The sequence below is a fragment of the Urocampus carinirostris genome, chromosome 3 (genome assembly GCF_059441175.1).
Source record: "Urocampus carinirostris isolate Australia breed hairy pipefish chromosome 3, RoL_Ucar_1.0, whole genome shotgun sequence".
Taxonomy (NCBI): domain Eukaryota; kingdom Metazoa; phylum Chordata; class Actinopteri; order Syngnathiformes; family Syngnathidae; genus Urocampus; species Urocampus carinirostris.
Genome location: NC_142351.1, coordinates 2129778 through 2156044, shown reverse-complemented (window position 1 = coordinate 2156044; position 26267 = coordinate 2129778). Strand labels below are relative to the sequence as shown.

The 26267-nt window shown below is 44.9% G+C and overlaps 1 protein-coding gene across 1 annotated transcript; it reads left to right on the top strand.

The window, feature by feature from the left end:
* On the top strand, nt 1-26267 carry LOC148368271 (complement C1q-like protein 4). The gene is made up of 3 exons (XM_088330264.1): nt 1-125; nt 4649-5583; nt 24462-26267. Exons 2-3 carry the CDS (start codon nt 4837-4839, stop codon nt 24639-24641), a joined length of 927 nt encoding a protein of 308 aa, XP_088186390.1. The 5' UTR covers nt 1-125; nt 4649-4836; the 3' UTR covers nt 24642-26267.

Here is a 26267-nt window from a genome sequence, read left to right as displayed (position 1 = left end):
ATTTGCGGACGCCACTTTACCATTTTGGAGCCGTTGAAAAAAAACACAAAATATATCTCTCTAGATCATTGGAGGGACGAAACCCTAATTGGCGTTTTGGGACACTCTCTCTCTGGATTTTCTGGGTGAGTAACTTTTCACTTCTCCTCCGATCGGTCTTTTTTTCAGGGTCCGTCCCAATCCAAGCACTCTTTAAACCCATTTTTCCATTACCTTTAAACGAAGAAATCCAGTGGCGATCAAACAAAGGGGAGCCTGAACCTTCGTTTCCAAACCCCTAACACTATCCCCTAAGTCGATTGAAAACCCTACCTCGCAGCCCAAACCCTAGCTCCTGTCCCTAACTTCCGACCTAGCTCTGAACCCTACGCTTTGGAAGCTTACACTGAGTTTAAAACCCTAATATGGATCTCAAACCCTAGTTCCTAACCCTAAACCTACAGTATACCCTATCTGTAACCCTATCCCCTACCCTCTCAGGACCCTAAAATTCCGTTTAATACTCTAATACAGCGCCTAAATCTTAGTACCACTACCCCTAGTCCCAATCCTATTCTAGTAACAATAAACCCCCTTTTTAAAGCAAAACCCTGGCCCCTTACCCTAAACCTTCTTTTCGAACCCCTAACTCTATCCCCTAGTCAACTAAAAACCCTACCTCACAAACCAATCCCTAGCTCCTATCCCTAACACTGTTTCAGACCGCCGACTTAGCTCTGAACCCTACGCTTTGGAACCTTACACTCAGTTTAGAGTCCTAATGTGGATCTCAACCCCTAGTTCCTAACCCTAAACCTGTAACCCTATCCCCTACCCTGTCAGGACCCTGAAATTCCTTTAAATACTCTAATACAGAGCCTAAATCTTAGTACCCCTACCCCCAATACTATTCTAGACCATAAAGAAGTTTAAAACCCCTATTTAAAGCAAAACCCTGGCCCCCTACCCTAAACCTTCTTTTCGAACCCCTAACTCTATCCCCTAGTCAATTGAAAACCCTAGCTCGCAGCCCAAACCCTAGCTCCTGTCCCTAACTGCCGACCTAGCTCTGAACCCTACGCTTTGGAAGCTTACACTGAGTTCAAAACCCTAATATGGATCTCAAACCCTAGTTCCTACCCCTAAACCTACAGTTGACCCTAAAACAGACCCTAAACCATTGTACCTAGCCCCAATCCTATTCTCGTACCATAAAGAAGTTATTTTTATGGTACTATTTAAAGCAAAACCATAGCCCCTTACCCTAACCCTTCGTTTCAAACCCCTAATCTATCCCCTAGTCGATTGAAAACCCTGCTTCGCAGCCCAAACTCTAGCTCCTATCCCTAACACTGTTTCAGACCACCAACCTAGCTCTGAACCCTACGCGTTGGAACCTTACACTCAGTTTAGAACCCTCACATGGATCTCAGTTCACCCAATCAATAACCCTATCCCCTACCCTCTCAGGACCCTAAAATTTAGTTTAATACCCTAATACATAGCCTAAATCTTAGTACCCCTACTCTAGCCCCAATCCTATTCTAGTACCCCTATTTTAAGCAAAACCCTGGCCCCTTACCTTAACCCTTCATATAACCCTAGCCCTAACCCTGTTTTTAACCGTCACACTAGCTCTAAAACTAGTTTGGGACTTATTCTTTGAAAACCCACCTTCAGTTTTGAACGCTGATAAGGAACTCAAACCCTGGTTCATAGCACTAAACGTACTCCAAAGTCTAGCCCCGACCCTAGCTCCAAACCTACATTAGAACGCTAATACGGATCTCAAACCCTATTTCCTAACCCTAAACCTACAGTTCACCCTATCTGTAACCCTTACCCTCTCAGGGCCCTAAAATTCAGTTTAATACTTTAATACAGGGCCTAAATCTTAGTACCCCTACCCCCAATCCTATTCTAGAACCATACATAAGTTTAAAACCCCTATTTAAAGCAAAACCCTGGCCCCTTACCCTAACCCTTCATCTAACCCTAGCCCCAGTCCTATTTCAGACCCCTAAATTCAGTTTAATACCCTAAAAAGGAGCCTAAATCTTAGTACCCCTACCCCCAATCCTATTCTAGGACCATAAAGAAGTTTAAAACCCCTATCTAAAGCAAAACCCTGGCCCCTTACCCTAACCCTTCATCTAACCCTAGCCCCAGTCCTATTTCAGACCCCTAAATCTGAATCTGAATCCAAACCATAGTACCCCTACCCCTAGCCCCAATCCTATTCCGGAAGTTTAAAACCCTTAAAGCCCAAACCCTGGCTCCTAGCCCAGCGCCTCACCTCAGAAACATGGCAACCATTTCAAGCATTTACAAGCGCTTGACCCAAACTTCAAGCACTTTTCAAACCTGGAAAACACAAATGGTGCCCCCAGAGGACAGTTGAGGGGCCGGCTTACCTGATCTGAAAATAGCTTAGCGGTGCTGGGTCATTGTGATTTTCTAGTCGAATGAGTCTATGTTACTGTATTTTGAATCATTAACTTGGTCATGACATAGTAACAACATAGTAATAACCGTATATAAAAGTGGATGGCCTTTTGTGCTTATGAGAGACGAAAACCAGCTTTTATTTTGAAATAGGTTCGAGACTTTTATGGAGGAAAAAAAAGTTCAAATAATGAAATTTCTTTTCATTGATATGACTATTATTTTGTTTTTAATTGAATGAAAATAGTTCATTTTGAGGAAAAGAACTTTTTATAAAAATGAACTTGTCAGGACCAGAACAGGAAACAGAACCCACTCGCGTAACGCTACTCACAGTTTTATTGGGAAGAAGGGAAAGGTGTCGAGAGCGGGAAAAAAACAGGTCGGTAGCCGGGACGAAGGAGCAAAAATCGTGGTTGGGATCAGAAAATGGATCGTTATTCGGGACGGGAGAACAGACTTTGTCGAGATCATACAGATCGTAGCGGGAGGAAAACAGGAGCAAAAACACAGGATAGGTGAAAAAGGGCTTGCCGTGTGAAAACAGAGATTCGCGGACGGACCGACAAAAGGGGACTGACAGGACAGAGTTTGAATACTGACAGGGATCCAATCTGTCAACAAGCTGCAGCTGGCGCCACCCAGGTGGGGCCAATTGGGCACCCTGGCAACCATGACAGAACTTTATACATTTTTTCTCATTACTCATCTCATTAGCTGCACCGCTTATCCTCAATAGGGGGTACTGGAGCCCATGCCAGCAATCATCAGGCAGTGGGCAGGGGACACCCTGAACTGGTTGCCAGCCAATCGCAGGGCAACATTTTTTCTTATTTTTGGAAAATACATTTGTTCAAAAGATACAATAAAAATGCACCGGGCAGCACGGCGGAACAGTGGTTAGCGCGTGTGCGGCACAGTTCCGAGGTCATGTGATCGAACCCCCTGTGTGAAGTTTGCATGTTCTCCCCGTGCTTGCGTGAGTTTCCTCCAGGGACTCCGGTTTCCTCCCAGATTCCAAAAACACGCATGTCAGGTTTATCTGCGACTGGCAACCGGTTCGGGGTGTCCCCTGCCCCAAGATAGCTGGGATGGGCTCCAGCACCCCCGCGACCCTACTGAGGATAAGCGGTGCAGCTGATGAGATGAGAGATGAGACATTTGTTCAAAAGATACAGTAAAAAATGCACCAGGCAGCACGGCGGCGCAGCGGTTAGCGCGTGTGCGGCACGGTTCTGAGGTCATGTGATCGAACCCCCTGTGTGGAGTTTGCATGTTCTCCCCGTGCTTGCGTGAGTTTCCTCCAGGGACTCCGGTTTCCTCCCAGATTCCAAAAACACGCATGTCGGGTTTATCTGCGACTGGCAACCGCTTCGGGGTGTCCCGTGCCCCAAGATAGCTGGGATGGGCTCCATCACCCCCGGGACCCTACTGAGTATAAGCCGTGCAGCTGATGAGATGAGAGATGAGACATTTGTTCAAAAGATACAATATAAAATGCAATGGGCAGCACGGCGGCATAGTGGTTAGCGCGTGTGCGGCAGAGTTATGAGGTCATGTGATCGAACCCCCTGTGTGGAGTTTGCATGTTCTCCCTGTGCTTGCGTGAGTTTCCTCCAGGGACTCCGGTTTCCTCCCAGATACCAAAAACATGCATGTCAGGTTTATCTGCGACTGACGGGCGACCAGTTCGGGGTGTCCCCTGCCCACTGCCCGAAGATAGCTGGGATGGGCTCCAGCTTTCCCGTGACCCTACTGAGGATAATAGATGTCAATTTTGGCTTTTATGGCTTTTTGGGTCAAAAAGCTTCCCCTTCCTTGCTTTAAGCCGCGCAGTTGACTTTCGATCGTTTCATTTTTTTTTACCGGGGAAAATAACTTTTTGGGGGGGGGGGCAGGAGGGGCAATCCCCCCACCTTAGCAAAGTGTGCGACGCAATCGTAAAACCCCAAAAAGAGGCTTTTCATTTTCGGTGCGGGGGCGAGTGTAAAAGATGGCCGCCGGTCCTTTGCAAGTAAGCTACTGTTGGGCCAATGTTTGAACGTCTGAACGGTTCGGGTGTCCCCTGCCCCAAGATAGCTGGGATGGGCTCCAGCACCCCCGGGACCCTACTGAGGATAAGCAGTGCGGATAATGGATGTTGACTGTGTGAAAATGAAAACTGTTCTCAAATAGAATGAGATTCTATGTAAAAATGGTGTATTGTCCCATTTTCTCCTTTCAGCCATCGCAAAGAGAAGGGAGGAGTGCACCGAAGCTTCGTGGATGAGGATAAAGAAGATGTGGAGAAGGAGATGATGGTTTTGTGACAATCAAGAGAAATCAAAGCCCCGCCCCTCCAAGGGAATTCCACTCCAGTTCGTCTTTGATGCAAGAACTCCATCGACGTTCTTTGGACTATTTTTTTGGTTTATGATCCCAAAATATCTTCGTAATCGCAGATATTTCTTAGTTTTTCTTCTGGAACTCTTTATCTCCTGGTGGTCTTGGACTTTCCTCATTTTTCGGTCCAGTTTACATCTCGGTTCCCTTAGAATTTCGACCCTGGCGGGCCCGGTCAAAGGTGGGGAGGACTTCCGGACGGTCGGCCGCAGGAAGAGGGTGGCGGGCGCGGCTGTGGGCGTGGCCATGGTTTTGCTCCTCCTGGTGGCCATTCCCTTATTGGTCCACACCACCAAAGGAGGAAGCGTCGGGGGCCAATACCAGATGCTGGAAAGCTGCCGGATGGTCTGCGATCCCTTCGCCACCTCCCGACCCGGCCGGGAACCGGTCACCCCGGAACCCCGGGACTACTCCGGGAAGAAGATCCGGTCGGGGGTCCGAGGACCTCCGGGGATCCCGGGTCCCCCGGGAGCGCGAGGGCCTCCCGGGGAGCCGGGTAAACCCGGACCGCAGGGACTACCGGGTCCCGGTCCGGGGGGCTACACGCCCTCCCTGTACGGTCCGAAAATCGCCTTTTACGCGGGTCTCCGGAAGCAGCACGAAGGGAGCCAGGTGCTGAAGTTCGACGACGTGGTGACCAACCTGGGCAACTACTACGAGCCCGGGACCGGGAAGTTCACCTGCCCGCTACCCGGCGTCTACTTTTTCAGCTACCACGTTCTCATGAGGGGGGGCGACGGAACCAGTATGTGGGCCGACCTCAAAAAGAACGGACTGGTGAGTTCCACGGGCGCTCGGTTCCTCGGTCCACCGCCGCTCCGTCTATGATGATGACCGGCTTTCGGGTTGCTCGAGTATTTGGTTCGATACATCTCATCTCATGAGCCGTACCGCTTATCCTCATTAGGGTCGCGGGGGGGGCTGGAGCCCATCCCAGCCATCTCCAGGCAGTGGGCAGGGGACACCCTGAACCGGTTGCCAGCCAATCGCAGGGCACACAGGGACAGACAACTCATTCGCTCATTCACACCTAGGGACAATTTGGACCGGCCAATTCACCTGAAATGCATAAGCGAATCAAATAATTGGAGGTCAGATGGTAGGACCTGAAGAAGACCCAGTAGATCACACTCAAAAAGTCTTACTTCACTGCGTTTGGGTCCACTGCAGTTCACCAGAGATCCTTAAGTCAAAAAGGCAAACCAAAACCACGTAAAACCAGCCTTCATCGGTCAGTTTGGGTCGTTTGGTTGGCAGAAGCCAGCTTGCCCCTGGCTTTCCAACATGGCGACTGTACAAAAAAAAAAGGAAAGTTGACTGTGGGGGTCCGCCGCTTCTAGGATAAGTGAAAATCGGAGTATTTTTTTTCAAGTCCAAACGGCAAAGCGCTGCTTTTTCACAAGATCTTGCGAGTCAAATGAAAAGGCTACAAAGGCGAGCTACAAAGGCTACAACATGGCGACTGTACAAAAAAAAAGGAAAGTTGACTGCGGGGGTCCGCCGCATCTAGGATAAGTGAAAATATGTCAACTTGACAAAGACACTGTACTTGTATTTCTTTTTTTCTCTCTCTGTCTTCTATTTGTATTCATCTTTCTTTATGTCCATTTTTCTTTTGCTATTTATGTGTTCCTCTCTTTATTTCTCTCTCTCTCTCTCTCTCTCTCTCTCTCTCTCTCTCTTCCATTGGTATTCATCTTTCTTTATGTCCATTTTTCTTTTGCTATTTATGTGTTCCTCTCTTTATTTCTCTCTCTCTCTCTCTCTCTCTCTCTCTCTCTCTTCCATTGGTATTCATCTTTCTTTATGTCCATTTTTCTTTTGCTATTTATGTGTTCCCCTCTTTATTTCTCTCTCTCTCTCCCTCTCTCTCTCTCTTCCATTTGTATTAATCTTTATTTATGTCCATTTTTCTTTTGCTATTTATGTGTTCCCCTCTTTATTTCTCTCCCTCTCGCTAGTCCATCCATCCATCCATTAGCTCAGGGGTGTCCAAGTCATTTGAACTCGTGGGCCACACCATAGAACAAACATTCTGTCGGGGGCCGGACTAGTAGATTCGAGAGAAAAAAAAAGAGAGATAAAGAAAAAGAGAAAGAGGGAGGGAGCGTGAGAAACAAAAGACATAAAGAGAAGTCGTGAGAGAGGGGAAAAGAAAGGGAGAGGAGTAAAGAAATCCAAAGAGAAATAGAAAGACAGAAGGAGAGAAAAGAGAAAAGAAAGCACGGGGAAGAGAGAAAGAGAAAAGAGAGAAAAGGAAAAGAGGAAGTTCGAGCAAAAGAAGTTAAAAAGACACAGAGATAGAAAGAGACAAAAAGCAACAAAGGAAGAGAAAAAGAGAGACACAGAGAGTGAAAGAGACAGAGACTGAGAGTGGGAGAAAAGGGCCTGAAAAGAAAGAGAGAGAGAGAGAGAGAGAGAGAGAGAGAAATAAATACATGTTCAGTATCTTTGTTCAACCTGCAGCTTGTTTTTCTCTTGCGCTTCTTTGAGTGTTGTCTCGCGGGCCGGATTCAATCCCTTAGCGGGCCTGCATCGCTTATCTTCAGTAGGGTCGCAGGGGTGCCGGAGCCCATCCCAGCCATCTTTGGGCAGTGGGCAGGGGACACCCTCACCCGGTTGACAGCCAATCACAGGGCCAATCACAGGGACAGACAAATCGCTCGCTCATCCACACCTCGGGAGATTTCGGTTAAGCAACCTGACACGCATGTTTTTGGAATGTGGGAGGAAACCCCCGCAAGCACGGGGGAGAACATGCAAACTCCGCACAGGAAGTCCGGTAGCTGGATTTGAACCCACGACCTCAGAACTGTGCCGCACACGCGGTAACCACTGCTCCACCGTGCTGAAGCCAGTTTGGTGTAAAATTCTTCCTTCTTGGCTTTTGTCACTGTCGGATCGCCGAAACGCTGTAAAAAAGAAAAGAAAATGGCAGCAGTGTGTTTGAGAGATGAAGACTCCCTCTGAGAAGAAGCTAAAGGTGAGACGGCGTTCCTGCGAGCGTTCAGTGACGAGCTTGAAGTCTCCACATTCCGAGCGCGCCGGACTCGACGGGTGGCCGCAAAAACGCGAGACGTGAAACGAAAGAGCGCTATTTTCTTCCCGGATCGAACGTCTCGTTAGCGAAGATGGCGCGCGGGAGCTAGCCGGATGAGTCCGTCGGGAACGAGTGCAAAAGAGCGGCGTCGGGAACGCGGGGAACGTCCATCACTCCTTCGACACTTCCTGCGACAGAAATGCTAAATAGACGCTTCCGACTTCCCCGGAGGCTAATTCCAGAGGAGGAAAGGGAATGCCGGACGACATCTTGTTAGAACCGGGCTGTCGAGCGTGCGGCCGGCGGGCCGGATCAGGTCCGGGGAGGGATTCGGGCCGGCTCGCGCGATGTTACGCCGGGAAAAGCGCAGGAGAAAAATGAGTTGCACTTTGAGATATGTCAAAGCCACTCTCAAAGTAACTGGAGATGAATTTCTCTCTATCTATCTATCTATCTATCTCTTTATGTCTTTTATCTCTCTTCTCACTGTATGTCTCCCTATCATCCCTTTTGAATTTTTTTTTCAACTCTCTCTCTCTCTCTCTCTCTCTCTCTCTCTCTCTCTCTCTCTCTCTCTCTCTCTCTCTCTTCTCTCTTTCTCTCTCTCTCTTTCTCTCTCTATCTCTTTGTCGCTCTATTCATCTATCTCTTTATCTCTTTATCTCTATCTATCTCTTTATCCCTCTATTCATCTATCTCTTTATCTCTTTATCTGTATTTATCTCTTTATCTCTCTATTCATCTATCTCTTTATTCTATCGATCTCTTTATTGCTCTAATAATCCATCTCTTTATCTTTCTCTTTCTCTCTCTCTTTCTCTCTCTATCTCTTTGTCTCTCTATTCATCTATCTCTTTATCTCTCTATTCATCTATTTATTTATCAATTTATCTATCTCTTTATCTCTCTATTCATCTATCTCTTTAACTCTTTATCTCTCTCTCTCTCCCTATTTCTTTATCTCTTTATCTCTATCTATCTCTTTATCTCTCTATTCATCTATCTCTTTATCTTTTTATTTCTCTATTCATCTATCTCTTTATCTCTATCTATCTATCTCTCGCTCTCGCTTTCACTCTCTCGCTGTCTCCCTCTTGCTCTCTCTCTCTCTCGCTCTCTCGCACTTGCTCTCACTCTCTCGCTCTCTCCCTCTTGCTCTCTCTCTCTCGCGCTCTCTCGTGCTTGCTCTCGCTCTCGCTCTTGCTCTTGCTCTCGCTCTCTCTCGCTCTCTCTTGCTCTCTCTCGCTCTCTTGCTCTCTCGCTCTCTCTCGCTCTTTTCCACCCCTGTTCTCCCTTTCTGTCTCTTTCACTCTCTGTGTCTCTCATTTTCTCTTCCTTTGTTGCTCTTTGTCTCTCTTCTCTTTCTCTCTTCTTACCCTTTGCGCTTTCTTTTCTCTTTTCTCTCCTTCTGTCTTTCTATTTCTCTTTGGGTTTCTTTCTTCCTCTCCCTTTCTTTCCCCCTCTCTCACGACTTCTCTATTTATCTCTTTTGTTTCTCACGCTCTCTCCCTCTCTCTCTTTTTCTATCTTTGTCCCGCCCTCTCTCCTTTTCCCTCCTTTATTTCTTTATCTTCTCAAGGTTTCTTCATTTCCCTCATGTTGAGGTTTTGAGTTTTTCCTTGCCCTCATGTTGGTTCCAGATCAGGGGATGCTGTCATAATAGTCTGAAATAATAGTTTGTGCAATAACCTTTGAGACTCTTTGCAATCGGGGCCCGATCGGGCCCCGTGACTGATGGACACGACCTTGGCGCGTCAGCTCGACGAATTTTCAAGGTCGGACGCGGGAAGACAGACAACTCCATTTTTCACCCTCGGATAAATCATCGTTTCTCTCTCCTGATATCGTGCGACCTCCATCTTGAATGAACACAACCTGAAAGGTAGACGAGTCACGATATGCTGGAATACCAACTTGGTTCTAAGAAGAAAAAGAAGAAAAAGAAGAAAAAGAAGAAGAAAAAGAAGAAAAAGAAGAAAAAGAAAAAGAAAAAGAAGAAAAAGAAGAAATCTATCTTTATCTCTTTGATTTTTTTTATCAACTTTCTCTCTCTCTCTCTCTCTCTCTCTCTCTCTCTCTCTCTCTCTCTCTCTTTATCTCTCTATTCATCTCTCTCTCTCTCTCTCTCTCTCTCACTCTCTTTATCTCTCTCTATCTCTTTCTCTCTCTCTCTCTCTCTCTCTCTCTCTCTCTCGCTGTCTCTCTTTATCTCTCTATTCATCCATCTCTTTCTCTCTCTCTCTCTCTCGCTCTCTTTATCTCTCTCTATCTCTTTCTTTCTCTCTCTCTCTCTCTCTCTCTCTCTCTCTTTATCTCTCTCTCTCCTTCTCTATCTATCTATCTATCTATCTATCTATCTCTTTATGTCTTTTGTCTCTCTTCTCACTGTATGTCTCCCTATCATCCTCTTTGATGTTTTTTTATCTTCTTTCTCTCTCTCTCTCTCTCTCTCTCTCTCTCTCTCTCTCTCTCTCTCTCTCTCTCTCTCTCTCTCTCTCTCTCTCTCTCTCTCTCTCTCTCTTATCTCTCTCTCTCCTTCTCTATCTATCTATCTATCTATCTATCTCTTTATGTCTTTTGTCTCTCTTCTCACTGTATGTCTCCCTATCATCCTCTTTGATGTTTTTTTATCTTCTTTCTCTCTCTCTCTCTCTCTCTCTCTCTCTCTCCCTCTTTATCTCTCTATTCATCTATCTCTTTATGTCTTTTATCTCTTCTTTCTGTATGTCTCCATATATCCTCTTTGATTTTTTTCCAACTCTCTCTCTCTCTCTCTCTCTCTCTCTCTCTCTTTCTCTCTCTCTCTCTCTCTCCCCCTCTCTCTCTCTTTATCTCTCTATTCATCTATCTCTTTATGTCTTTTATCTCTTCTTTCTGTATGTCTCCATATATCCTCTTTGATTTTTTTTTTCAACTCTCTCTCTCTCTCTCTCTCTCTCTCTCTCTCTTTCTCTCTCTCTCTCTCTCTCCCCCTCTCTCTCTCTCTCTCTCTCTCTCTCTCTTTCATCCAAGACGGGTGTAGCAAATAAACATGACCTGACCAACTAAAGGGGGTCAACATGCTCTTGTTCAAAAATATATGATTCCGTACTTTTGCAGGGCTTAGAACAGATTAGCGTATTAACGCTCAAAAGGCGTCTCTACTTACAAATGTTTCGGGTTACAAAGTTACTCAGGGATCCAGTTCAATTCATAAGTAGGGGCACAAATCCAAAATCAAAGCGGCGTCGATCTTCTCCTCGTCCACTCCGAGTCGCACAATTTGGTCGGATATCGGTAAAGGAACCGTGCGGCGAATCCTGCGACCGATTGTGGCCACTTGAAGCAATTTCACCATGACGACGGCTACAATCCCCTGCAGACACAAACCGGCTTTATCGTTTTTCTCTTCAAGGGCGGAAAGACTTTCTTTGTCATCCCTGGGATCATTTCCATTTCCGTGAATGCCAGCTATAAATCCAAAAACTTGTAGGGGGCAGACCTTCTGTCACAAGCCAGGAACGGAGACAGGACCCAATAGGTCGATGGCCGGGACGGAGGAGCAAAACAGAAACGGATCCAGAAAAGAGATCGGCAACAGGTATCAGGCAGGAAACCGGGCAAAAACAGGTCGATGGCCGAAACGGAGGAGCAAAAACCAAAACGGTTCCGGAAAAAAGGTCGGCAACAGGTATCAGGCAGGAAACAGGGCAAGGAAAGGTCTATGGCTGGGACGGAGGAGCAAAACAGAAACTAGTCCAGAAAAGAGGTCGGCTACAGGTATCAGGCTGGAAACAGGGCAAAAACTGGTCAATGGCTGGGACGAAGGAGCAAAACAGAAACAGATACAGAAACAGGTCGGCAACAGGTATCAGGCAGGAAACAGGGCAAAAACAGGTTGATGGATGGGGTGGAGGAGCAGAAGCAGAAACGTGTCCAGAAAAAGGTCGGCAAAAGGTATCAGGCAGAAAACGGGGCAAAAACAGGTCGATGGCTGGGACGGAGGAGCAAAAACCAAAACGGGTCCGGAAAAAAGGTCGGCAACAGGTATTAGGCAGGAAATGGGGCAAAACGCGTCGATGGCCGGGACGGAGGAGCAAAAGCAGAAACGGGTCCAGAAACGGGTCCAGAAACGGGTCCAGAAACAGGTCGGCATCAGGTATCAGGCAGGAAACAGGGCAAAACAGGTCGATGGCTGGGACGGAGGAGCAAAACAGAAACAGGTCCAGAAACAGGTCGGCAACATGTATCAGGCAGTAAAACAGGGCGCGATAATGTCGGAGAGTACAAAAGCTTGCCTAGCTGAGAACATAGGTTCGCAGACGGTCTGACGGCTTCCTTTTGGAAGACAGGAGTATAAAAAGAGTCCAACAGCCAATCGGGTCTCGTTGCTGTTGGCGCCAACGGGACAGTCGCAGGTGCCCCAAACTAGCAATCATGACACCTTCCCCGCCTCAAAGTTGAAACGGCGGTCAGAATCTCGGTGGCCCTACTGACAATTAGAAACCTTCAGTGTAGATCTATGGTGAGCAGACCTTTCTGTACCACGGAACGGTTCCTTGTCAGCCAAGAACAGCATTAAACAATATTTATCCATCCATTCATTGTTGTGGATTAATGATGTCAGAGCTTATCGACATAATGAGGACACATTTGTTTAGACAGGAAATTCCAGGCTTGTTTCTCCCGAGTTTCAAATGTCTGGAACAGCCTGCAAGCTGACAGGAATTTGGCTGGGTCAGGCGGACTCCAACCATTTTCATGGAAATCGGTGTAATTTCGGAGAATCGCTGACCAAACACAGTATAAATGCCACTGTCACCCGGACAACTCTGGGAACAGGACTGAATGTTTGGATGAAATAAACAACCTGTCCCCTCTCATTTCAACTCTCTCTGCTCTGTTGTCTATGTTTTGGGGCAGGGCCGATAGACGTCCTGCTCCGAAACGACTTAGCCCATGTGATAAACCAAGTGGTGCGCAACCCTATCAGAGGGCATATTGGACCCTCCCAAGACCTGTTGAGGGAACTTTGAGTGGTAGGGTCACGTCACAAGATCATTCTCCAGGGCACAGTCCAATGGGGCAGAAGAGAAACAACATGAAGTCATGGACCGGTACCAAGGACAGGCCAGGGTCCGTCAACAGTGAAGAAAGCTGTCCAGAGTTGCGTCCTCATTGGTGCCCCGACGAGCCAGGCCCTTAAGGGATCGGTCAACCATTACCCGTGATTGAGGTGGTGACAAAAGGTCTACTTGTGGTAATGGAGTGTAAGGTTGGGTAAGAGATAACAAATTTTAGTTATCAGGTTGCTAAACTGCAAATGTGTCAGGGCAGACTATTCAGCCTGGCATTCTTTCAATGGGGCGCCCGCCCCGAGACTGGGATGTTTCTGGTTCAAGCCTCGGCCGAGTCATACCTAAGACTTAGAACATTGGTACCCGTTGCCTCCCTGCTTGGCGCTCGGCATTAGGGGTTGGTATTGGGGGGTTCGCTCACCTAATGACTGCCAACACAGCAGTTGGGTTGGGCGAGGGGGCTGGGAACCCCTTCCTCTAAATCAATCTCCCAGAAAGAGTCAGGGCAGGGGTGTCAAACTCATTTGAAGTCGGGGGCCACACGATAGAACAAACATTCTGTCGGGGACCAAACTAGTAGATGAAAGAGAAAGAAAAAGAGAGATCAAGAAATAAGAGAAAGAGGGAGGGAAAAGGAGAGAGGGCGGGACAAAGAAAGAAACAAGGGAGACAGGGAGAGAGCGTGAGAAACAAAAGATAAAAAGTCGCGAGAGAGTGGGAAAAGAAAGGGAGAGGAAGAAAGAAATCCAAAGAGAAATAGAAAGACAGAAGGAGAGAAAAGAGAAAAGAAAGTGCCAAGGATAGGAAGAGAGAAAGAGAAAAGGTAAAAAGGAAGTTAGAGCAAAATAAGGTAAAAAGACACAGAGAGAGAAAGAGACAAAGAGCAACAAAGGAAGAGAAAAAGAGAGACACAGAGAGTGAAAGAGACAGATAGTGGGAGAAAACGGGTGGAAAAGAGAGAGAGAGAGAGAGAGAGAGTGGGAGAAAAGGGTGGAAAAGAGAGAGAGATAGTGGGAGAAAAGGGTGGAAAAGAGAGAGAGAGAGAGAGAGGGACAGAGTGGAAGAAAAAGGGTGGAAAATAGAGAGAGAGAGACAGAGACAAAGTGGGAGAAAAGGGGTGGATCAGAGAGTGGAAGAAAACGGGTGGAAAAGAGAGAGAGAGAGAGGGAGAAAAAGGGTGGAAAAGAGAGAGAGAGAGAGATAGAGAGAGTGGGAGAAAAAGGGTGGAAAAGTGGGAGAAAAGGGGTGGATAAGAAAGAGAGAGAAATAAATAAATACAAGTACAGTGTCTTTGTGAGAGGAACCTGGCTTCGGCAACATCAAGTTGACATATTTCAACCTGCAGCTCGTTTTTCTCTTGAGCTTCTCTGAGTGTTGTCTCACGGGCCGGATTCAATCCCTTAGCGGGCCTGATCTGACCCGCGGGCCGCCTGTTTGACACCTGTGCACCAGGAGGATATGGCTCCGGTATATACAATTCTTTCAACTCTCTTTCGTAAATTGACCCTAATACAAAGGTTTTCTTGGCCATCTGCGTTGCGACTTTGTAGCTCGCCTTTGTAGCCTTTTCATTTTCACTTATCCTAGAAGCGGCGGGCCCCCACAGTCAACTTTCCTTTTTTTGTACAGTCGCCATGTTGGAAAGCCAGGGGCAAGCTGGCTTCTGCCAACCAAACCTCACGGTGACACAAACTGACCGATGAAGGCTGGTTTCACGTGGTTTTGGTTTGCCTTTTTGACTTAAAGACCTCTCGTGATTTGCAGTGGACCCAAACGCAGGGAAGCTTTTGAGTGATAAACGAAATTTCGATTTCTTGTGTTTTAATTACATCTGAGGAAATTGACAAATAAAATTGACTTCAACTTTGAGGAAAAACAATAGTTTTTAATCACAAAATCAAGTCAAATTTATTCGTAAAGCCCTTCATCATAAATCGTCTCAAAGGGCTGCAAAGACCATTTTATGAAAAATTCATCCGTGTTTTCAGCTTTGATGCTACTTTATTCACTATTTTCATTTACTTATTTTGTAAATATTGGCCTATGTATTTTCACAAAAAATCCCACAAAAATGACAAGAAACAAATAGTCAAAAACAACAATACAACCGTCAGAATCTTTAGTAGACGAGCCACAAAAGGGACAGGCGTTTTTATCACTTTACATTCCCTGAGAAATTTTAGAACAGGGCACACTAACTTTCTGAGAGAGGAGGGTCTGTTGGCATCATTTCACCTCCGAATAAAATCTCCTTCCGTGCCACTTGAGCTGAGTCAGGGAATACTTCTTTCATCTCCGGCCAACAATTTTTTTTTTTCTTTCCAATTGGCCTCCTTCCGATTTTTTTCATGGGAAATAAATACAGTTGATGCTCGGGCACTCTTGATCCTTTTCAAGATTTTCTTTTGTAAATCATTGGTTGTTGGGATCAGCAATTTCAGTTCAATATATCAAATAGCAGACAAACACAGTGACGTCTGAAAAGTGAAATGAAGTTCAAAGGATTTACAGAAAGTATGCAATCATTACTGAAACAAAAGTAGGCAGGTGCATACATTTGGGCACCCTTGTTGTTTTATGGATTTGAATGCCTTTAGCACTCGTTATTGGAACACAAAATTTGTTTGATAAGCTCAGTTGCAAGTTATTCTCCTCTTTGTAACATGGGAGCCTCGGAACAACTGTCAAATGACCCGATAACAAAGATTGTTCAACGTCATGGTTTAGGGGAAGAATACAAAAAGCTAGCTGAGAGATTTCACCTGTGAGTTTCCACTGTGAAGAACATAGTAGGGAAATGGAAAAGCACAGGCACAGTTCTAGTTAAGGCCAAGAAAAATCTCAGATTTTTTTTGTTTTTTTTGGGGGGGTTTGAATAATTTTATTGACACTTTTAACAGCAAATAAACAATGTGAGGTTTGAACAATTTTTCTCGACACTTTTAACAGCAATTAAACACATTCACAATTTCACCATATCATATTCTAACAAGGTTTCTGGAGGTAAAGTGAAAGTTTTCTTATACCTAGCCACTCCTCTGCACATCTGTTCTCCTCTGCATCGTACTACAGTGTTATTGTTATTGTATAGTGACTTGTTTACCTGACTGCCCATTTTGCACATCTGGTGAGCTGCTCCTCTTGCACTCTTTGCACTACTGTATAATACTATCCATAGCTATCATTATTTAGTATATTATTAGTACTTCAATACTCCAACTCAATACAACATTTTATTTATATCTGTACATTCAAGGTGCGGGTCGGATGTATCGACATTTCGTTCTGTATACACGTGTACTAGAATGACAATAAAGTAGATCTGAATCCGAATCTGAAAGTACAACGTTCTGGAATGGCAATCTCTGTCACGCGACCGGACCAGATCGGAGGCAGGAGGCAGGAAGGGTGAACTCATTTGCGTTAACGATCAGTTACTTTTATTAAGGAAATAAAAGTCGTCCAACACTCAGGGACAAAAACAAAAACAGGCTTACAGGCAAACAGGAACTCAGACTAGGAATACTCACAAAACAGGCTTTTACTCAGAACGGGCAAGTACAGGTTTCCTCAAGTCAAACAGAACAGAATAATGCAAATTAATGCAATGAACCCGCAACCGGCAATCCCCAAAACCCGCCCTTAAGAAGCACACACGCAAATTAGGAAATCTGCTACAGCCACTGCCATGGGGGCGGGGCCAGCCTGTCGCCACAGCGACCATGCTGGACATGACAATCTCAGTCCCCAGACCTGAATATTATTGAAAATCTGTGGTGTGATTTAAAGAGGGCTGTCCATGCCCGGAGACCATCAAACCTGACTGAAATAAAGATGTTTTGTAAAGAAGAATGGTCCAAAATACCTTCAACCAGAATCCAGACCCTCATTGGAAGCTATAGAGGCGGTTATTTCTGCCAAAGGAGGATCTACTTAATATTGATGTCATTTTTCTGTTGGGGTGCCCAGATTTATGCAGTATGTGATACAGGAAGCAGTAGTTGGATTCAGTTTAGACTTTGAAAGAAATCCATTCTGACAAGCCGGCCTTTTTAAGAGGATGACAGTTGACGATAATTTCCATTATATCTCGAATCATCCAGACTCTTTGGTCATTGTCGGCCATTACTAGGTATGTTTCCATGCAGCAGTTATCCAATTGGAAGGGTACTATTCCCAGTATCCAGATGATGGAAATGCGCAATAAAATCAAATTAAAGTTTTAGTCCGATTGTCAGTGTTCTAATTTTCCAACTGGTATCCCACTCATTCCAGTGCTTGTTTTGCGTATCCGGGAAAATGTCGGGACAAGATTAAGGTTAAGTTAGGTTAAGTTAAGGTTGTAATCACGAATAATATTATCAACGAGTAGAGCTTTAGGAGCAAGCGATCTAATATTCAAAAAAGACTAAATTTTAGCTTTGCTAAATCTTTGAACTGAGCTGACGTTTTTGTAGAAATCGTCACAAGATGTCGCCGTTCGGGCGTGTTGAGTCTCAGGAGTCGGTTGACAGGCCAGATCCAAGAAGAAATATTGGTGGAATTAGGCTCAATTCCATTATCTTCGTGTCCTTCTCTGCCAATGTAGCTCCCTTAGCTTAGCACCGTTGCCTGAGCGACAGCCCCGCTTTTGTTTACGATCCCTACGACGTCTCCGTTGGCTACCCACGGAGATTCCGCATCTCTTTGTAACTCTTGCAGGATATCAAAGGTGGTAGAAAAAGTGCCCAAAAAGTCCAAATTTAGACGCAGACCCAATTGTATACGTTCCTCCCGACTATAGGTATTATTGGCCACGCATGTGTCCAGAAAAAAAAGCAAAAAAGACAAGAGGACGGGAATAAATAGTAAATTAGCTGAGGAGCTGTGAGCCTCTGCGTCCATGCGCGCCACCATCCTCATCAAAAATCTAAAATAAAGTTCTCAGATTGGAGGATTAAGTGATAATAGGAGGAATTCCATTAGGACACGGAATAAGATCCTCCAGTATGGAACAGGACACATATGAGACTCATGATCATTTTGGGGTTTTAAATCTTTATACATGACTCCGATTTGAGCTAACCTGCATTGGCTCCCTGTTCGCTTAAGATGTGATTTGAAGGTTCTGTTAGTAGAATTGACTTGCTCCCTCATATCTTTCAGATTGAATTTCCCCCTATGATCCGGTCCGGAGCCTTTGCTCTGAAAACGCTGGTCTACTTGTGATCCCAAGAGCCAAGAAGAAATCCAAAAGGTTGAGAGTGTTCTGCATTTGCGTCCTGGTCCTATTGATTGGCTTTTGAGATTCAATCTACAACTTCAGTGGAAATGTTTAAATCTAAGCTTTAAACACACCTCTATTCTATAGCATATGGATAACCTTTTTTTGAGTTTTTCCTTGCCCACATGTCGGTTTTAGATCAGGGGATGGTGTCATCATAGTCTGTGGTTTGCAATAATCTGTGTTCTGTGTAGCCCTTTGACACTGTCCCTTCTCAAGGTTTCTTCATTTTGAGGTTTTTGAGTTTTTCCTTGCCCTCATGTTGGTTTTAGATAGGGGATGGTGTTATAATTGTCTATGGTCTGTGCAGCCCTTTGAGACTCTTTGTGATTAAGGGCCAAACAACTAAACAAGACTTGACTTGATTTGAGGTTTTTGAGTATTCCCTCGCCCTCATGTAGGTTTTAGATCAGGAGATGGTGTCATAATTGTCTGTGGTTTGCAATAGTCTTTGATCTGTGCAGCCCTTTGAGCCATTTTGTGATTAAGGGTGTCGCAAATAAACATCTCAAGGTTTTTGAGTTTTTCCTTGCCCTCATGTCGGTTTTAGATCAGGGGATGGTGTCATTATTGTCCGTGGTCTATGCAGCCCTTTGAGACACTTTGTGATTAAGGGTGTCACAAATAAACAGGACTTGACTTGACTTGCCCTCATGTAGGTTTTAGATCAGGGGATGGTGTACTAATAGTCTGTGGTTTGCGATAATCGGTTTTTGAGTTTTTTCTTGCCCTCATGTTGGTTTTAGATCAGGGGATGGTGTACTAATAGTCTGTGGTCTGCAGTAATCTATGGTCTGTGCAAACCTTTTAGACACCTTGTGATTAAGGGCGTCACAAATAAACAGGGCTTGACTTGAGGTTTTGAGTTTTCCCTTGCCCTCATGTCAGTTTTAGATGAGGGGATGGTGTCACAATAGTCTGTAGTTTGCAATAGTCTTTGATCTGTGCAGCCCTTTGAGACTCTTTGTGATTAAGGGCCAAACAAATAAACAGGGCTTGACTTGAGGTTTTGAGTTTTCCCTTGCCCTCATGTCGGTTTTAGAACAGGGGATGGTGTCATGATAGTCTGTAGTTTGCAATAGTCTTTGATCCGTGCAGCCCTTTGAGACTCTTTGTGATTAAGGGGCAAACAAATAAACAGGACTTGACTTGAGAGTCTGCGGGTCTGCAGGTGTTGGCAGGTTAGGAAAAATGGATCTGTGGCGGTGTCGTCCCTCGCCACTCCTTTATTTCATGTCAAAAGTGAAATCCGGAAACAAGGTCTATTTACGTCTCCGGCTTGCCAGGGGCCACGTCTACAGGCTTATCGGTTTATCTCCAGGCATGCGAAGGATGGATCGGGATTGCTCCAGAAATCCGATATTCCTTTCCGATCGGTTTATCGGCTGCACGTAAACATCGTCGCTGGCTCGAGATTCAATAGAATCGCGCTGGCTTTACTCGATGCGGTGTTTCCAATGAATGAAGACGAGAGAAATTGTTTTAGGAAGTCAGTCGTGCGATAGGCGCATCTGGCAATCGGGTGGGATTCCCCAAAATCCGACGGCTATTACCGACCCTAAATCCCCTCTCGCCAGGTTTTGCCACGATAACAAATGGTTGCGGCTTGACAGGGATTCCGAGGCCGGGGGGCCGGGGGGGATTTGTGATTGAAGAGAAGAGCCGGGCGCTTTGCCTCGGGCTGGTAATATCACACCGTGTGCCCTGGAAATTTCGATGTCTGGACTTTGTGGGCAGACAATGACAGCCATACATATAGAATCGTGTTAAGATCGGCCGAGTGCAAAGCAGCAGAGCCTCACAGGGAGTCATCAACACTGCCAAGGATATCATGAGCTACTCTCTGCATAAAAGTCGAATTAGAATGACAAAAAAACTCAATTCAACAATTAGAGATGAACCAAATGAAAGATTAACCCGAAACTCTGTTGCCATCCCTATCAGAGTGAATAAGCCCCTCACTGGTCGCTTTCCTCACATGGTTTAGCTGTGCCTTGCCATAAATCATACATTTATTCATTTATATTACTATTTACATTTTTTATTATATTTTAACCGTTGTATGTGTTTTTATATTAAGTGTTTTGTGTCGTGATAAAGGACATTGTCTTCTTGTCCGCTGAATGTTTTTACGAAGCAATCGATTGCATGAAATTGTCCAAAACCAGAACAAGAAACAGGAAGCAGAACCCAATCGCGTAACGTTACTCACAGTTCATTGGGGAGAAGAGGAATGAGCGCACACTCGATCCGGGGATCGTTGGTCGCGGAAGTAGATTGATCGGAACGAGGAAGTGGTCAAAATCAATCAGATCGGGGCGAGAACAAAACAGGAACAAAACACAGGCCAAAACAGGGATTCACAGGGCTTGGCAAAACAAGCGCAGAAACGCAGGCAAAAACAGGGATTCACAGGGCTTGGCAAAACACAATAGAGTTTAAGTAGTCAGGAAGCAATCTGTCAACGCATTTCAGATGATGTCCGTGGGGAGGGCAATTGGGCGCCATGGCAACCGTGACAGAAACTTGTTCTAAATTTTATTTGATTTCAACCTCGCAACGAATCATCAACACAGCCAGGAAATAACGGGCTGTTCCCTGCCCAATCTGGAGGTCATTGCCACAAAAAAAAACACATGCAACCGGCATCACGTATAGTCCTGGCTGCACAGCAGAAGAGTGGAAAACCTTGCACAGCCCAAGAAATCATCGGCTGCTTTCTGCCCGGTCTGAAGAAAAATGCCGTGATTCATCAACACGTCACAGAAAATCAAGGGCATCTCTCTGTCTGACCGTCAAATTACAGAGACAAAAGAAAACTCAATTCCAGGATAATAAATTGACTCATCAAATCAGATATTAACCCAAAAAACAAACCGAACAAAGAGTCATCAACACAGCCCTGAAGATCTTAAGCTGCCAGCTCTGCCAAGAATGGAGGACATTGCCGCAAACAAGTCAGAAAATCACGGTCTGCTCTCTACCCAACAGCCGAATGAAAATGACGCAAAACTCAATTCCAAGATTATAAATGAACCAAATTATAGATCATCCCAAAAGCATCAACATCAACATCAACAAGGCCTGGAAAATCATGGGCAGCCCTCTGCCTATTCCGGAAGACGTGACAATAATTCACCAACGCAGCTCAAGAAATCATGGGCCACTCTATGCCTGACAGCCACGATAGAATGACACAAAATTGAAACTCAATTCCCACCCAATTTTAGTCAATGCTAGGATTTCATAGTTCAAAATCGAGAAACAGTAGAAGAAGAAAAAATATATATATATTCTCGTTTAGATGTAATTTTGTCACTTGTGATCTTCATAACGTTTTTTTTTTAATTAAAAATTGATCTGATGTATTATTAGGCTCCAGAAATAGCTGTACACTTTGCAGACCAAATCAGAATGACCTTTATTATCATTGTATCGCTACAACAGGATTACGGTTGCACTCCAGTTGGCAAAAATCTACAAGATAAAATCTAATAATAAGAAAACTGGAACGTCTTCCCCTCTAAAATAAAGTATTCACATCTGAAATAAAAACTGTACACAACCAGGATATTGCCAGTGTTTGAAATAAGGTCTGCCCGGACGCCCGGGGCGTGCAATTTTTACGTCGGGCGTACAACTTATACAAGGTCTCCGCCCGGGTGGCCGACAACTTTTTCAAGAAAGAAAAACAAAAACAAAAAAAAGATTTTTTTTCAAATCTAACGTTTGCTTTATAGTGGTTAGAAATCAAGCCAAACCTCAGCCCCAGAGGAAATATTCAAAAGAAGCTCACAAAATGGATGACGCTCCAAAACGTAAACATACATTAAAAGCATCGCCGAAAGAGGAGTTCACGTGGCTTGTAGCAGACGCACCAAAAACACAAGAAAAATGGAGAAGTGGTGAGGAATCAGGCCAAAACCTCAGCCCCAGAAGAAAGATTCAAAAGAAGCTCTCAAAATAGATGACGCTCCAAAACGTAAACATACATTAAAAGCATTGCCGAAAGAGGAGTTCTTGTGGCTTGTAGCAGACGCACCGAAAACACAAGAAAATTTGAGAAGTGGTGAGGAATCAAGCCAAAACCTCAGCCCCAGAAGAAATATTCAAAAGAAGCTTACAAAATTAATGACGCTACTAAACGTAAACGTGCAGTTAAAGCATCGCGGAAAGAGGAGTTTGCTGTCTGTCCCTGTGTGCCCTGCGACTGGCTGGCAAGCAGTTGAGGGTGTCCCCTGCCCACTGCCCGGACATAGCTAGGATGGGCTCCAGCACCCCCGCGACCCTACTGAGGATAAGCGGTACAGATAATGGATGGATGGATAACATTGCTCACGGCTAATTAGCCGAAGAGGGGGGAGACAAAAAGTTGCTAGCGAAAGCAATACACCCCCTTCCTTGAAGACAGCCTGAGTTAAGGACGAAGCAAGATTCAAGCTCATTAAAGCCGTTAGCAAGCACGTCAAGATCCAGCGCTCGATAAAGGCCGGCGCGCTAGCACACTCAAATGGAAACGCGTCCCGCTCGGGTTAGCGAGCGCTCGATACGGACCGACGGACGTTCCAGGTTCGAGCACCCGATAGTATTTATGAAACTCGGAACACGAAAGGCTTAAAAAGGATGGAAAACGTTAGATACGTTTTTCTACTAGAGTAAACAAAAATATAGGGTGTGTCAGAACCAGAAGAGATACAGGACCCAATCGCGTGACGTTCTCACACAAGCCCTTTATTTTACGGCAAATGGGGAGTCATGCACATTAGGAAGTCGGTCTGGGGAGGAAGGACAGGACGCCAGAGACCGACGAGATCGATAAGGAATCGGGGTAACGAAAATAAACAGGAGAGACTAGACGGGAGACAAAACTGGAAAAACTTTCCAACAGGACAAGAATAGACGGAAAACTAAACACGAACCCAAAATTAAACTGTACAAAAATAAACAGGATCAATACCGGACTGCAGATATCACAGGAACACAGGACAGAACCCACGTCTTGTGGGGGAGAAGTTCGTTGACGGACTGACAAAGGATAAATGAGAGCAATGAGCTTAAATAGCAGGGAAGCCAATCTGTCAACGAGCCGCAGCTGGCACAACATGGGCGGGGCCGATTGGGCACCACGGCAACCGTGACACACACGGGCGCGGACAAGTGGGCGCCATGGCAACCGTGACAGGGTGTGTGTGTCTACTGCCTTGAAATGGTTCAGTCCATTTGATCCCTAGCATGGCTTTTTAGTTTGGTCGTATTACTGTAGCAATGGGACTCTTGCTGCATTTATTTTTTAATGTTTTTTTTAATGTTTTTTGTACCACTAGGAGGCACTTAATATTATACACTGTCCCTTTAACAATATATAAGGGGATATTTTTGATGAGTTCCATGTTATTTTTATTAAAAGAAACAAAAGGTGTTTTTCTCTAAAAAATAAGGACCTTTTCTAAGTGAATCTAGACTTTTAAAGGGTCGTGTATTCTGCCGGTAAAAAACTTCTCAAGAAGAAGTTCTCATCACCTTAAATTCAACAAATGTTATAGTTTTTGGTGGACCCAAACGCAGGAAGCAAGAAGAGGCTAGGGGCTGAAAAACAGGCATTTAATCATAAAATCATCAAGTGGGCTAAAATCGCAGAATCGAGCAATATCGATTTTCCATCTGTGAAGTAGGCTTAAACGTATTTGCTCAAGGTGTGTATTTCTAATCGGTTTGATGTCGTCTCTTCGTCTTTCAGTCAAAACAACCGGAGTCAAAAACCAAACCTCGTAAATCGGGACGGTACTGGAAACGATGACGGTGATCTCGAAAATAAGTGTGAAAAATGACTCGACAAAACGGGCACCAAAAGGTCCCTATTCAGGGTCAGACTAATCAGGGACATGTGTGGGGTGATTGTACACACAAATTAGGCGCCCCCTGGTGGACAGAGGCACACCAGACCCTAACAACAAATGTTATAATTTTTGGTGGACCCAAACGCAGGAAGCAAGAAGAGGCAAAGTGCTCAAAAACAGATGGCATTTAATCACAAAATCATCTAGTGAAAAACAGTCAAAACAACCCTAGACAAAAACCAAACCTCGTAAATCAGGGCGGTACTGGAAACGGTGACGGTGATCTCGAAAATAAGTGTGGAAAATGACTCGACAAAACGGGCACCAAAAGGTCCCTATGAAGGGACAGACTAATCAGGGACATGTGTGGGGTGATTGCACACACAAATTAGGCGCCCCCTGGTGGACAGAGGCACACCAGACCCTAACAAAAAAAAATGTCTTTGTGTGTTTTGCAGGTTCGGGCCAGCGCCATCGCTCAGGACGCGGATCAAAACTACGATTACGCGTCGAACAGCGCCATCTTGCATTTGGACGTCGGGGACGAGGTCTGCGTCCAATTGGACGGCGGCAAAGTCCACGGCGGAAACACAAACAAGTACAGCACCTTCTCCGGATTTCTCGTCTACCCCGATTGACACCGGCGGCCTGCAGTTCCTCCCCTTCGCCGAGAGATGGCAGCATCGCCCCATTTTCCAATCACCTTCTCAATGACCCTGTCAAGGTGCTTCCCTTTCCCTCTACCATAATCACTCCAGGCTCCCACCTCACGTCGCAGAGTCGTTTCGAATGTTGCTCAAGTTATTCACTCGCCGACACGACAAGCTTCTCCTCCCCGATCTTCTTTTTCAGTTCCTTCCTCGTCCTACTCCAGCCATCTTCCTTTCTAGATTTCAAGCTTTTCCTCTCAGACCTTCTTCTTCCTTTCACCCTCATCCAAAGATCTTCCACTCCAGCCATCTTTTTAAAGGTCCACCCAGAATCTCCCTTTTTTAGAATTCGAGCTTCTCCTCCCGGTCCTTCTTCTTCGGTTCCCTCCTCGTCTTAAGATCTTCCGCTCCAGCCATGTTTTTAAAGATACCTCCAAATCTCCATTTCAAGGGTTTCCCCCAGACTTCCACAGCAGTTCCGGTTTAACACTCCCTTATCTCTACTCGTGTTTTGTTGTTGTTAAAAAAAAAATCCCGTGTTAGTGTTTGATCACATTTACGTGTCCTGCATTTGGGTCCGACACCCGTGATATTCCCTGGATTTGTCGTGGACCCCAACCGACTCATTTCATCGTTTACAGGTATCCTTCATATCGCGGACATGCTTGCTAGGAAACCTATGCACATATTGCCACCATTAAAGGGACAGTGTATTTTATAGCGCCCACTGGTGGTCAAAGAAACTCTGTCTGAAAACAGTATTTTAAACAAAGTATTTAAATGATAATCGGAAATAACGGGCGTCCGAGAAATGATAACGCATCCACCTGAAGGGATCTTACACGATTGGTAACCGTCTTGCTGCCAACGCTACTCTCAAAACATGTTTTTTCCCGCTTTTGTTTTGAACGATTTCTTATTGAACAAAAACATTTTAGAATATAGATTATACTTTTATTGTCATTGTCATAAAATGGGTTGAACATATTGTGACAACGAAATCGGGCGTGGCACTCCAGTTTCACAATGACAGTGAGGATAAAAGAAAACAAAGAAGATAAAGGAACACTGTAAGATAATGTTTGCTTGTTTTACGTATTATTTTGGTTATTTTCCTTTTTTTCCTCTCTGATCTTTTTCTTTCTTTTATTTTTTCTTCCCCTTTTTCATTCGTTTCTCTTTCAGTTTTTCTTATTTCTCTTTGTTTCCCCTTTTTGTATTCATTTTTCGATTTTGATCTTTTTCTTTTTGCAAAAAGTGAGGGAAAACAATATGGTCACTCTCCGCAGTTTGTAATCTTCCTCGAGCTTTTTAGCACTCGTTTTCAGTCGCACAAGGCCATGCACGTGGAGCGGTCAAACATTACACACGGTACCTTTAAGGAGTCATCTATTATTGAAATCTATTATGCGAAATGAATATAATATTCACCATTTCTGGGATAGCGGGAGAATAATAATAATAATAATCTGAGCCATTAGCTAAAGCCTTCTGAACTCTAAATATGTACATTGAAATATCACAAAAGGTATATACCGCTAGTACTACTCATATATATCGTACATGCATATGATGAAATAACCTTTATAAATAAATATACGTGGAATTGAAAAA

Coding starts and splice junctions, on each gene's coding strand:
- LOC148368271 (XM_088330264.1), top strand. CDS start 4,837: ATGATCCCAAAATATCTTCGTAATCGCAGATATTTCTTAGTTTTTCTT. Junction 5,584..24,461: donor ACCTCAAAAAGAACGGACTG/GTGAGTTCCACG, acceptor TGTGTTTTGCAG/GTTCGGGCCAGCGCCATCGC.